Source organism: Penicillium psychrofluorescens (genome assembly GCF_964197705.1).
Source record: "Penicillium psychrofluorescens genome assembly, chromosome: 3".
Lineage (NCBI taxonomy): Eukaryota > Fungi > Ascomycota > Eurotiomycetes > Eurotiales > Aspergillaceae > Penicillium > Penicillium psychrofluorescens.
This window is the reverse complement of record NC_133441.1, coordinates 3,774,830-3,786,893: the sequence shown is the minus strand read 5'-3', so window position 1 is coordinate 3,786,893 and position 12,064 is coordinate 3,774,830. Positions and strand designations below refer to the sequence as shown.

Sequence of the window (12,064 nt, the reverse complement as noted above, 5' to 3'; positions counted from 1 at the left end):
GAAAATCGGAGTCTTATCGGAGAGGAGAGGTCTGTGGTCCATTGAGTCCGGGGAGTTCTTTGTTTCTCTTCCAATGTACTTTTCCTGATACTTGTTTCCTATACGAGGTGTATGGCCTTTTGATTTTCTGCTTTTCTGGTTATACCAACCCAAGCTCTGATGACTGTGACATGATGCAGATGCTGGATTCGCTCTACTTGTTTTGTTCTTGCTCGTCAAACAACCCATGTAATACTAGTTGAATGCAGCTTTTCCTATTCGTTAATTGACCCAGTATGTGCAGAGGCTAGATAGTTAGACTACATCCGCATACGCCCCCAGGGCAGCCTGTCCACCGGTATGAATAAACAAGACATTCACCTCGTCCGAGTGATTCCCGTTCCGCCGAGCATCCGCCACCACTTCTCCCTGCTGGACCCAATGCAGCATCCCGCGAGCTACTTTTGCCGTGTACACCGGGTCCAGAATCATTCCCTCTGTTCGGGCCATGGTTTCTAGTGCCTCGCGCGCCTCCACATCCAGTACCCCGTACCCAGTGCCCACGAACCGATCATCCAGCCGCACATCCTCCGCCCCTAGATCCGTCTCGGGATCCAGTCCGATCAATGCCCCCGCGCGGCGTGCAAAGGTAAGTACCCGCGTTTCGTGGTATGGTTTGGGATTTGTAGGCGAATTGAGCACGCCGATGATTTGTCGCGGTGGCGCAGCAGTTGCAGCAGCAGTAGTAGAAGAAGAAGACGCAGTCGACGAAGATGATGTCCGCATCTTCTCATACAGTTTGAACCCGGCCACCAGCCCGCCAACGGTACTCCCACTCCCACACGCCACAAACACATAATCGAACCGTCCCGATCCACCAAGCCGTAGCTCCTTCTCCTGCACCGCGATCTCCATCGCCGCGCGCGCATACCCCAGTCCACCGAGCGCGTGCATGCTCGCACCGCCTGGGATCCAGTAGGGTCTCTGTCCGCGGGCGCGCAATTCCTCTAGCACGGGTCTTGCATCACGCGATAGTGGATCGCCCTCGTCGAGGATACGCACCTCCGCGCCAAGCATGCGGTTCATCTGCACATTACCGCTGCGCAGGAAGGCGTCTGGGTCTCTGGCAGTGCGGAATCCGGCACCTGTTCCTTTTTGCAGCAGGACTAGGGCGTTTAGACCGAGTTGTCGGGCGAGCGCGGAGACTTGGACTGTGTGGTTGCTTTGGACTGCGCCCTCTGTTACTAGGGTTGTGGCGGCGCCGGGGCTGGGTGTGGGTGTCTCTGCGTGTTCGTGGTCATGATGCTGTGGTGAGGCAGAGAGAATGTCTGGGATGATGTATTCGAGTTTCCGGTATTTGTTGCCGGCGCAGGCGAGTGGTGAGGATTGGTCTTCGCGTTTGGCGAAGAGGGCCAGACGCGGGGATGTGCCGGTTGCGCGTTGAGAGGTGCGCGGGAGGGAATGAATGGGCGAGGAATGGTTGTAGAGCAGTGGGTAGCGAGGGATCTGGGCGAAGACCTCCGGCAGCACGACTGCCATGATCTTACTATGTGTAGTGGGTTGTAATGACAGAGACGAGAGAATGATGTCAGAGTCAACTTCCCCCAACTCCAACTCCAACCCCCAAAACACACTCTCCACGTCCTTCGGTCATGCGCAGCCTGCTTCAATTCCTGCGCCACGCCCGCCAATCGCACCTCCAGTTCCTCGCCGGCACTGCGCCCTCGCCCGTGTACGTGATCGGCAATGCCTCCGCAGACCTCGACTCGATCATCTCCGCCATCGTCTACTCCTACTGCGCCGACAACCGGCTGCCCACTACCTCGCGGCGCCCACATGTCCCGCTCGTGAATCTGCCGACTATCCCCTCCGGGCCTGAACTATACCGTCTACGACCGGAGTTCGTGACTGCCCTGTGGCTGTCCACGCAATTCCCTGCCTTGCGATCAGAAGAGCGGTTTGAGGAGACGCCTGACTCCGCGGGGGCATTACTGCGCGAGCATGTCGTTACAGTCGCAAATTTTGCGCAGGCACTCAAAGATTCCCAACATGTGGAGACACCGCTTGTCGCGGACGCGACGTTAGTTGATTGGAACGCGATGCCGCTCCGTTTAGACTCGGGAGAAGCAGGCCGGGGTGCTCTGAACGGTCTGCCGCATGTGGAGTTTCGCACGCTGGGATGCATTGATCACCATGTTGACGAGAAATTTATGCCTCGCGCAGAGGCACTCCCGGTTGTTCAGCCGCTGGTTATTCACCCGGGGCCTGGGTCATGCGCCTCCCTTGTTGCAAACGAGTTGGAACGGCGAGGTCTCTGGGCTGGAGATGCAGCTGAAATGTCGCAAGTTGCCCAACTGGCTCTGGCTGCTGTGCTCATCGACACGTCGAATCTGACGGCCGAAGGCAAAGTTACCGACGTCGACGTCCAAGCTGTGGAACTGCTCCGGCGGCTGGTTGAGTCTCGTATCTCGAAGGATGCTGCCGCGGAGACGGAATGGGACGTGGAGGCATTTTACAAGGGCGTCCTTAACACGAAGCAGAATAGTCTGGACCTCCTTACGATGGACGAGATTCTGGACCGTGATTTCAAGGATTGGACTGAGACAACGCAGTCGTCGGGAGAGCGCGTCAAGCTTGGTTTTTCTTCGTCTGTCAAGTCGATGCAATGGCTTGTTCGAAAGGCTGGCGGGTCAGACAAGTTCCTGGATGCCGTTCGTTCCTTCGCGGTGGCAGAGGATAAGCAGTTGGACGTGGTCATCATCATGACCGCTTTCACAGCTGGTAATGACCGCTTTTGTCGAGAGCTTTTTATCTGTTCGGTGAATGACAACAGTGCAGCTGTCGACGGAGTCAAGAGATTTGTTTCTCAGGCAGCGGAGCAGCTCGGGCTGGTGGATTGGTCGCTGTTGGATGGTGACATTAGTCCCACGGTGACAGAAGGTCTCCGCGACGAGTTTAATGGGGACTCTCCTCTCTGGAGAAGACTATGGGTGCAGACCAATGTGGCCGCCAGTCGAAAGCAGGTTGCGCCGCTCCTTCGCACCGCAATGGCGAATCTTTAAACACAATGAGGATTGAATAGAGGCAGCATTACCCTCCTCGGTGTGACAAGAAAGTATAACATATCTACAACCGGCCAATTCAGAATACCAAAATGCAAAATTTTATTTCTCACAGGTGCTTATTTATTAGGACTCCATCCACCAAGGGTTGAATGGCAGAATGCAATGGATGCAGGAGGCTAGTCGAGCCGATGCAAATGTCCGTAGAATGAAACAAGAAAGATATAGTCAAACAGAAACAAGAGCCCCAGCTAAATCAAACCAAGATATGCAGAAGACGAGAAAATTGAAATGCATGGGAAGTAAAATGCTCAGTGCCAACTCCAGGATCAAACAAACACGTCAAAAATTAGTTACACTCCCACTCGCAGAAGACGCACCAGCGCGCGACTCGATCGGCGAGCACGAGACCGCGCCAGACACCGCGCTCGCCGATCTTGATGACGGTCTCCCAGACGCTGCCCTCACCACTGGCGTCGCTCATGGAAATGCCGCTGGTATCAGGGCTGCTGATCATATGCTCAGCTTTACGGGTGAGGCGTAGAATTTTGCCAGAGGGAGACTGAATCGCCAGTTTCGCTGGCTTTTCTCGCCCGGAACCGGACTTTGTCGACGAGATAGCCGAGGTTGATGCAGAAAACTCGTTTGAGCCGCTCGAGATCGTAGATGCGCCGGCAGTGCTGGAAACCATGCTGAGGGCACTCGATGGGCGCGTGAAGATGGATGGTGAAGTTCGGCCGCTGGATACGAGCTCGTTATCCTTAGAGGGAGGAGGAGGTGGACCCGAGGAAGGATGTTGGCGAACAGCAAAGACAAAGGTATTATTGACAGCCAGCCGGGAACATTGAGGTTGCATGATATAAAGATCATGCCGCTGGGCATGAGGCGTGGGATGGCGCAAGACAAATTCGTATGGTGGATTCTCTCCGGTGTGCAAGATTGGAAGGGCCAATGCCAATGGATGAGGAATATCACGGCTGGAATGCATAAGCCCCTTCTTGCCAGCATAAACCTTCAGTACACCCTGACCCTCATCTCCTGGCAGCACAGCCTTGACAGTAATCCTCTTTTGGCCGCTGTGCCAGTCCGGCTGGACAAGCGCTCGTTTGCGCACAATGTCACCACTCTCGAAGAAATCACCGTCGGCATCGCGAGCGAATGCAGGTGACTCGACTTCAGCCGCGCATTCAACATCTGCTGGGACCCAAAGACGGATCTGCATGACCTCCAATCCCTCGAGGCGGATCAGACTGGTATCATAATCTGGAAATTGGGCGTTCAGTTTGAAGAACGGCGGGCAGACGGTTGGCAGCGCCAACAGGACGTCTGGTGATATTGGAGGACAGATATGTTGTGCTTCCGGGTACATAGGCACATGGGTGTAGCAGATGTCAAGTGGTCGTGCCAGGAAGTACCAGCTCTCAGCCACTGCGGAACTGTTGGTGATGAATTTGTTCCTTACAGGATTTGTTGGGTTGGCGAGCGCACAATCCATGAAACGCCATTCGCCGTCGACAAGAATCGCATTCCACCAGTGGTTAGGACGTGAGAGACTGTCCAGGTCCAGGGTGTCTCCGGGAGTCTTGAGGAATCCATGAATTGTCTCCGAGTGAAGACCAACAGCGGCGCACATCTCATTGACAAGAAGAGCAATCTCTTGCGGGGTGCCGCGTTTGGCCTGCAGAAGTCTTTTCAGGTCTACATCGAGACCATCAACGGGCTCCTCCCAGGCAATTTTCTCGCTAACCCAGGTGAAGATTGCACGCAACCGTTGCACATCACTCTTGTAGGGACGGCAAATGTATCCCTGCGCCAAACTCATCGGATTCGTCATGGGTGGAAGACTGTTCACGAAGCGAGCACTCTTGTCAACGAGGCCAAGATTTGGCGCGTTGAAATTCGTAGGCTCACTGATGGGTAGTCCATCAATGCTTTCATCACCTTCCGCGGTCTCGCCGAGTTCCTCTACCGCATAGATCACCGGGTGATCAAGCATCTGGCACCGCTCAGCCCGTTCGATCCGCTCATTCCGGCTGGGAGAAGAGGCACGGTTGACATCTCGGCGGACCTGAACCCAGTCAACAGGATTGTTTGCAAGCAATGTATCTCGGGCCGTGTCCTTGCTGGACTGAGACATGAGGAGTGGCGACACTGCACCGGCCAATCTATTCCCTTTCGTGGGGGACTGTGACCGATCGCTGTAGCCAACAGATATGCTGCTCCTCGCACTTGCCGCTCCAGTTTTGGCAGATTCAAGAATCTTTTTGAAGAAGCCGTGCTTCTTGCCCTTCGGCGTGGAAAGGCCGCCAAAGACACCAGAAGGCTCGGCTGCATCTATATCTGCCGCTGACCATGGGACGGCCGAAGAGGCGCCCTGCCGGGATGTGTTATGACTGGAGTGATAAGAGATGCCCGTCAAGGGTGTTTCTGGTCGCTTTCCAGCATCACTGAACCCCCGGGACCGGATAGGGTCCATAGCTGTATTCGGCCGGTCACCAAGATTCCGCCTGGCAAAGCTTCCGGCACTGGTCGCACTGAAGCCTCCAGCAGATGGGCCGCTCATCAGACTCTGGCTTGTTTTGTCTGTACTGACCGTCATGCTGGTGCCAATACTTTGCATGCCGCTGGAGGAATCCGTGGTCGTCGATTTGTAGGTAAAGGTTCGGCTGAGGTTGTCTCCTCTCAAGTCCTGCCCGGACTTTTGAGTTCTCAGATGCGGATATTGAGCCGGAATGGAGTTGTGTCGAGGGTGATAGGTAGCGTGCTTGGGTGGAGGTGGAGGAGGGGCATCTTCATCTTCAGGCGGCCTATTTTGGTCTTCTAACTGACGGAGGCGGCTCTCCATCCTCTGGACGTAGTTGTTCAGTTGAGGTGGGCCCTCCATGTAATGGTCTTGGGTAGCGATGCTATTCCGATGCATCAGCCCGCCATTGTACTGGCCTTTATTCCCATCAAATCCTAGTGATGTCACAGGTCGACCCCTGTCGTCTGATTGTTTTCCTCCACGCATTTCATCGTACGCATCAGGCGACCAAGGGTTGTTGAACATAGGCGGAGGAGAGGGAGACGGAGCTTGTCGTGGCATGCCCATATCTTGCAAAGAGGTCATGACATCCTCCATTGCGTCGCGAAGAGGAGACGGTGTGTTTCCATTGACATCTGACTGTTCGGATTTTGCCGAGTGCATCGAAAGGGCTGCTGGTGATGGCGTGCGAGAGAATGTTACATAGCGATCATTCATCATCAAAGGCGTGGGCGAGGGAGCCATTGACCGAGGTGATGGCTGCCGAGGATGGTGCATTTGTGGTTGAGGAGAGTGTGATCCGGATCGAGTAGAGTGTAATGCAGGCTGCGGAGAGGGCGATGGTGCTCGACTCACAGCGACTCGATGCGGCGGCGGTGGGGGTGGAGGAGGCGAGTCTTCTTCAGGCTCCTGTAGTGCCAAAGGCGAGACTTCGCGAGAAGAAGGCCGAGAAGAAGACGTGCTATGTCTCGGCGTCATGGCGGATGATCTCTCAGACTCTTGCGACGAACGAGGTGAGAGGGGAGAAGCACCCCGTGAGGAGGGACGCGATCCAGATGACGCTCGGGACAAGGAGCCTTGATACTTGACTTGCGATGCATGTGTACGCAGCGGCTTAACGCTTCGCGGAACGGAGCCATCTCGAGGGGGTGTTTGTGGAATATTGCTTGTAACACTTGAGGTGGTTCCGATGCGGGCCAGTTGGGACGAGGGGGCGACGGCCTCTCTATGGGCCTGGAAGGGCTTTCGGAATACTGTTTTCTGTTTCTTGGGGGCCGCCGTGGGATTGTTGATAGGGGATGTGTTTGGTTGAACCATTGGGCTGGCAGATCGACTGACGGGGACAAAGTCCTCGCTGAGGAGCTCGACGAAGTTGGATGGGAAGAGCCCAACCGCACGCCTGTCACGGCGCAAACGGCCCATCCACCATTGTCCGTCACCTGCATTCAAACATTCAATCAAGTCGCCTTCCACAAAGCCCAGGTCGCGTGTCGTCTCTCCGCCCCATGAGTACACAGCTCGACACCAGCATGGGAAGCGCAGTGGCAATTGCGACGAGGTGGCAGCCATGGCGACCAGCTGAGATTCGTGGCCCTCAAGAAGAGATCTGAGTTAAGGTCGATCGTAGTTTTCAGTTGGCGAAAGAAAGCTGAACTGTCGGTTCAATCGAGTCTGGCGTAGACCGAAATGGAAGGAAAACGGGGTTCGGCGTGAGTCGCAAATTGCGCCAGGATAACAAAGCACCACGAAGCTCACGCAATCGACATGTTGAGCGACCGAAAACACAGAGAGACTGGCAGAGAGCAACAGAGGGGTGCCAGGATTGGCTGGGTGGACAAGGCAGGGAGCTGAGGGTAGATGAAGCTGTAAAGACGGTGAGGGCGAATGGTGTGTTTACATGTCGCCCAAAAGGGGCTAGCGCCGGCGTCGACTATCGATAAGCTTAAAGGCGGCCTGAGCTTCACCTGAGAGGGCGACGACGAACTGGGCAGCATTTCCTACTACGTAATTAATTTTTCTAGAAGGGCTTCTGTCGAACAGATTAACTAAATTTATTGCATTGAATACTTGGTTCCTCCAGTCAACTCATGGGCTGATGCAATTGCCATCTCCGTCTGCCGCCATGGCAACCGCCGGGAGCAACATCACAAACACAGAAACATAGACGGCTAGCTGAGTCCACACCGCATCACCTTGCTGGAAAAAAAAATTTCCAATAAAAAATAGAGAAGGTTCAGAACTATGACTTCCTTTCAATTATCACTATTGAATCATCGTCTCATGGGCTGCCACCACACTCGGCTGCCTCTCTACCAGTGTTCATCAGGGGCATCCCGTCCATTTCCTGGTTCTCACCATGCGCATGATCGGACCTTTCAAGATCCATCATTCTGAGTCACTCACTCGACTTGTTTGACTATATCTTTCGGGCAAAATGCAGGGATATCTGGCATTCTATGCTAGGAATGCCAGCCACGATCAAACACTACGTTCCGAATAATCTAGTTTTACCTCCTTGCATAACAACAGGAGCAACAACAACACAGCAGACACAGAACTTGATGTGGCTCGCATAACTCAATCCACAGGACAAGCCAGCTCTGGGGCCTATTACCCTCCATATTGTCGAAAACGGGGGTTGGTTGCTGCACAGATCTTCTACAGCCTCCTCCTCAGCATTCCGCGCCCATAGAGAGGCTTGTCTTTACTCAATAATGCAAACTTACCAAAGAGGAGAGAACAAGGTTGAATCTAACCTAGTATTGTCAAATATGTAAGCAAATATGCTTTCGGACATTTAAAGCGCTTTCGTGGATAGGAGTAAACATTAGTACCGCTTACCATTGGAGAAACTGTATAATATTATTCCCGATTAAAATACTTTAGGTACCTCCACACCTGACAAGGTCTATTTTTCAGGCTTGTAGATTCCATCTGAGTTCTGACTTTACCCAAGCAGCACTCGACCTTCCTTGACCCGACCAAGATCATCAGCGTCATGGCACTGCTAAAGACTCTACTTGCCATCGCCACACCTGGGCTCATGCCTTCTTTGGTGTGGGCCAAGCCTGTTTACTTTGACTTGAGCCTCACCTGGCAGCAAGGTGCTCCTGACGGTAACGTGCGGGAAATGGTCTTCATGAACGACCAATTTCCTGGCCCTGAGCTACGTCTAGACCAGGGTGATGATGTTGAAGTAAGTCAGGAGATTGAATCGGTGTTCAGATTACAGTGGTTAACTTACCTCTCCCCTAGTTTACCGTTCACAATAACATGCCATTCAACACAACCATGCATTTTCACGGTATCGAGCAGCACAACACTCCATGGTCTGATGGTGTACCTGGCCTTACTCAGACACCCATTCAACCTGGGCAGAGCTGGACATACAAATGGAAAGCTACTCAGTATGGAACCTATTGGTACCATTCTCATGCTCGCTCCCAGATTATGGATGGTTTATATGGTCCGATCTCGATAAAGTAAGCTTCTATCCCAGCGCCACGGTCTCTCGTAAATCTAATCAATACAGTCCGGCTCCCGATGTACCACAACCCTTCAGCTTGATTTCAAGTAATGCCCAGGATATTCAAGCTATGCAGCGAGCAGAGCAAAATCCTCAGCTTGTTATGCTCTCTGACTGGGACCGCTTGACTTCTGAGCAGTACCAACAGGTACAAGTGGACAGCCGTCTGAATGTCGTGTAAGTTTTACATTTTTCTGGACAAAACGATATTTTTTCACTAACTCTGATTTAGATGCATGGACAGCATCTTGGTCAACGGCCGTGGTGCTGTGTACTGCCCTGGGACCTCGACAATCTCGAGTTTAGAGCTTCCATACTTGAAGTCTACCATTGACTCTGTGCCGCTGTCTGACAAAGGGTGAGTAGTGATTTAAAGTACCTCTCCGTCGAACTTACTAACTCATGCCCTATTCTAAAAAAGATGTGTACCCAATATATACAAGACCCAGGGCAACTTCCCCCCTACCTACCCTGACAAAATCCCCGAAGGTCTGAACTCAGGATGCAGCCCCACCGAGGGCTTGCACGAGATTATTGAAGTAGATCCGGCTCAGGGCTGGGTCAGTCTGAAGTTCATTAGCGCGGCTGCAATGAAGGCTTTCATTTTCTCCATTGACGAGCATCCCATGTACATTTACGAAGTTGATGGCAGCTATGTTGAACCGATTCTTGTCGAAAGAGCGTCCATCTACAACGGTGAACGATACGCCGCTATGATCAAGCTCGACAAGACTCCCAAGGATTATACGATCCGAATCCCCGCCAACCAAGACGATCAGGTCATCTCCGGGTTTGCTACCCTGCGATACAAAGGTTCCCAAAACACCACACCGTCTGAAGCTTATGTGGACTACGGTGGAACAAACACCTCTGCTTCTGTCATACCTTTGGATCCGAGAGACATTAAACCCTATCCCGCCGTCACCATCCCCAAGACCGCCGATCAGCTGATAAATCTTACACTTGGCCGCTGGGGCTCGTCCTATACGTGGACATCCTCTGGCGGTGGGTTATACGACATGATGGCCAATTGGGACGACCCGATCCTCTACAACCCAGATGCCAGGAACAATTTAGAGGAACAGGTAGTCATCCAAACCATGAACGGAACCTGGGTCGATCTTCTGCTGCAGCTCGGTGAAATGCCCAACACACCAGCAATCCAGGCCCCTCACATCATGCACAAGCACTCCAACAAGGCTTACATCCTGGGTGTTGGCCCAGGGATCTTCAACTGGTCTAGCACTGAAGAGGCCGCTGCCGAGCGTCCTGACCTTTTCCACATGGAAAACCCTCAGATGAGAGATACTTTCCTTGCGCAAGGGCCTGCTGGTCCAACTTGGATGATGCTGCGATATCAGGTGGTCAACCCGGGACCCTTTCTGTTCCACTGCCACATAGAAACGCATATGTCTAATGGAATGGCGGTTGCTATCTTGGATGGTATTGATGCCTGGCCTCAGGCACCTCCCGGGGCCTACAATGGGTATCAGGGCCAAGCTAGTGAGCAGGCACAACCAGGCCAATATGGGCAGTCGGGTCCCCAAGGGCAAAAGTCCGGATCTTCTGCCTCTGACAGCTTTCTAAATAATCTGGGGCTGGATAACATGAATGGATGGTCCCGAAAGCCTTCTGGGACTGACGACCACGAGAGCTCCCAAGGCTACGATGGAGGTCGGGATCCCATGGGCAATTGGGAACAAGATTCCTCTAAAGTTGAACTGGAAGCTGTGCAATCTCGGGAGCAAGAATCTCCGTCGGGCTGTGAGGAACACGAATAAAGCAGTGGTAAAGCTTCATCTACCGCATCTCTTTTTTGATTTTTGATGTTGGAATTCACGATATACCTCTTGAGCTTTGCATTGCATTTGGGCGACCCCAGTAAGACTGGCCATAGAAGGTGTTGATATCACCCAAATATTAATTCAATTTTCTCTTTAATCTCTGTCGGCTTTTTTTTTTTTTTTTTTAACACTGCTGTTTTCGGAACTGCCAAGGGGAAGGGAGGTCCCGGTCCGTGGGCGATCATGACCCACCGCGATCGGGCTCATATTGATCGAGCCACTTGGATCTATTCCTGTACACAACGTGAGCATTTCCAGCGATCTCAAGAATATTTGGCCCCATACACCAGCTGCCGAACTCCGAGATGCTTCGTCCGATATGTTTATTATCTTATGGCAAAGTTGCCTGGTTCCGGATTATTTCTCGAGGCTAGTATTCTTCTACTCCGCGTTTTTGTGAATTTTAATCACTGGAGATTTTCAGTTCAATTTTGTTGCATCAGTAGCCTTTTTAAGAGTCAGATTATGTTCTAGATGGTGGTGGCGCTTCATCCAAACTTGAGAACTGCGGTGGTCCCACTAGTATATATTTCCATTGTTACTACTGCCTCTTGAGGCTCAATGGAAGTCATGACGCATAGATCTGGCATTGATAGTGTCTCAAAACGGCCAAAATTTACCAGCAAGATCTGCAATTGTTTTGCCCGAGATTCCGTAGTTACATCCCGGTAGACAAGACTCAGTCTCTGGAGAATGTGCTAAAAAGTCATGCCTGAGGGTGGTCTGATTGAAGCCAGCATGCTGTTCTTGATGTACCTGCTGTACCTGCTATGTCTATTGTCCCTGAAACTTTTTTTAATCTGGGAATGAACCTTTTTAGCCCCTTTGCACCATTTAATAAAATTCGTGAAGGTCTGGCCGTCAAGCCTACACATTTCCTAGGGCTTGGAGTTCACGTGATCGGGAGTGCCGGCTGTAACCTTCCGAAAGCATACAGTGTAACTTCCCCCATCGTCTTCAACAGCTCCCTCTTGTCTCATACTCTTTCCGGCGTGCTTTCTGTCCTTTACCGTAGATCTCTGTGTCATTACACCAGCTAAAGTGGGCATAACCAAGGAATATCTTGCTGCTTTATCCGCAAACAGCATTCCGGCATCAGGATTTGCCCGTACCTTTGCAATTCCATATA

At 52.4% G+C, this 12,064-nt stretch overlaps 4 protein-coding genes across 4 annotated transcripts; 2 read left to right on the top strand and 2 right to left on the bottom strand.

Annotated features, from left to right (window-relative positions):
• Nucleotides 1-294: 294 nt before the first annotated feature.
• PFLUO_LOCUS5553 (uncharacterized protein) lies at nucleotides 295-1,518 on the bottom strand (the record flags this gene model as incomplete). The annotated part of the gene is made up of 1 exon (XM_073783009.1): nucleotides 295-1,518. The coding sequence occupies one exon, from the start codon at nucleotides 1,516-1,518 to the stop codon at nucleotides 295-297; it is 1,224 nt and encodes a 407-aa protein (XP_073639607.1).
• A 113-nt stretch (nucleotides 1,519-1,631) lies between these two features.
• PFLUO_LOCUS5552 (Exopolyphosphatase) lies at nucleotides 1,632-3,041 on the top strand (the record flags this gene model as incomplete). Its single annotated transcript, XM_073783008.1, has 1 exon — nucleotides 1,632-3,041. One exon carries the CDS (start codon nucleotides 1,632-1,634, stop codon nucleotides 3,039-3,041), a length of 1,410 nt encoding a protein of 469 aa, XP_073639606.1.
• Nucleotides 3,042-3,390: 349 nt separating this feature from the next.
• Nucleotides 3,391-6,342, bottom strand: PFLUO_LOCUS5551 (uncharacterized protein; the record flags this gene model as incomplete). The annotated part of the gene is made up of 1 exon (XM_073783007.1): nucleotides 3,391-6,342. One exon carries the CDS (start codon nucleotides 6,340-6,342, stop codon nucleotides 3,391-3,393), a length of 2,952 nt encoding a protein of 983 aa, XP_073639605.1.
• Nucleotides 6,343-8,563: 2,221 nt separating this feature from the next.
• On the top strand, nucleotides 8,564-10,872 carry PFLUO_LOCUS5550 (uncharacterized protein; the record flags this gene model as incomplete). Its single annotated transcript, XM_073783006.1, has 5 exons — nucleotides 8,564-8,761; nucleotides 8,821-9,047; nucleotides 9,098-9,268; nucleotides 9,324-9,449; nucleotides 9,513-10,872. The coding sequence occupies 5 exons, from the start codon at nucleotides 8,564-8,566 to the stop codon at nucleotides 10,870-10,872; spliced, it is 2,082 nt and encodes a 693-aa protein (XP_073639604.1).
• Between the last annotated feature and the right edge of the window lie 1,192 nt (nucleotides 10,873-12,064).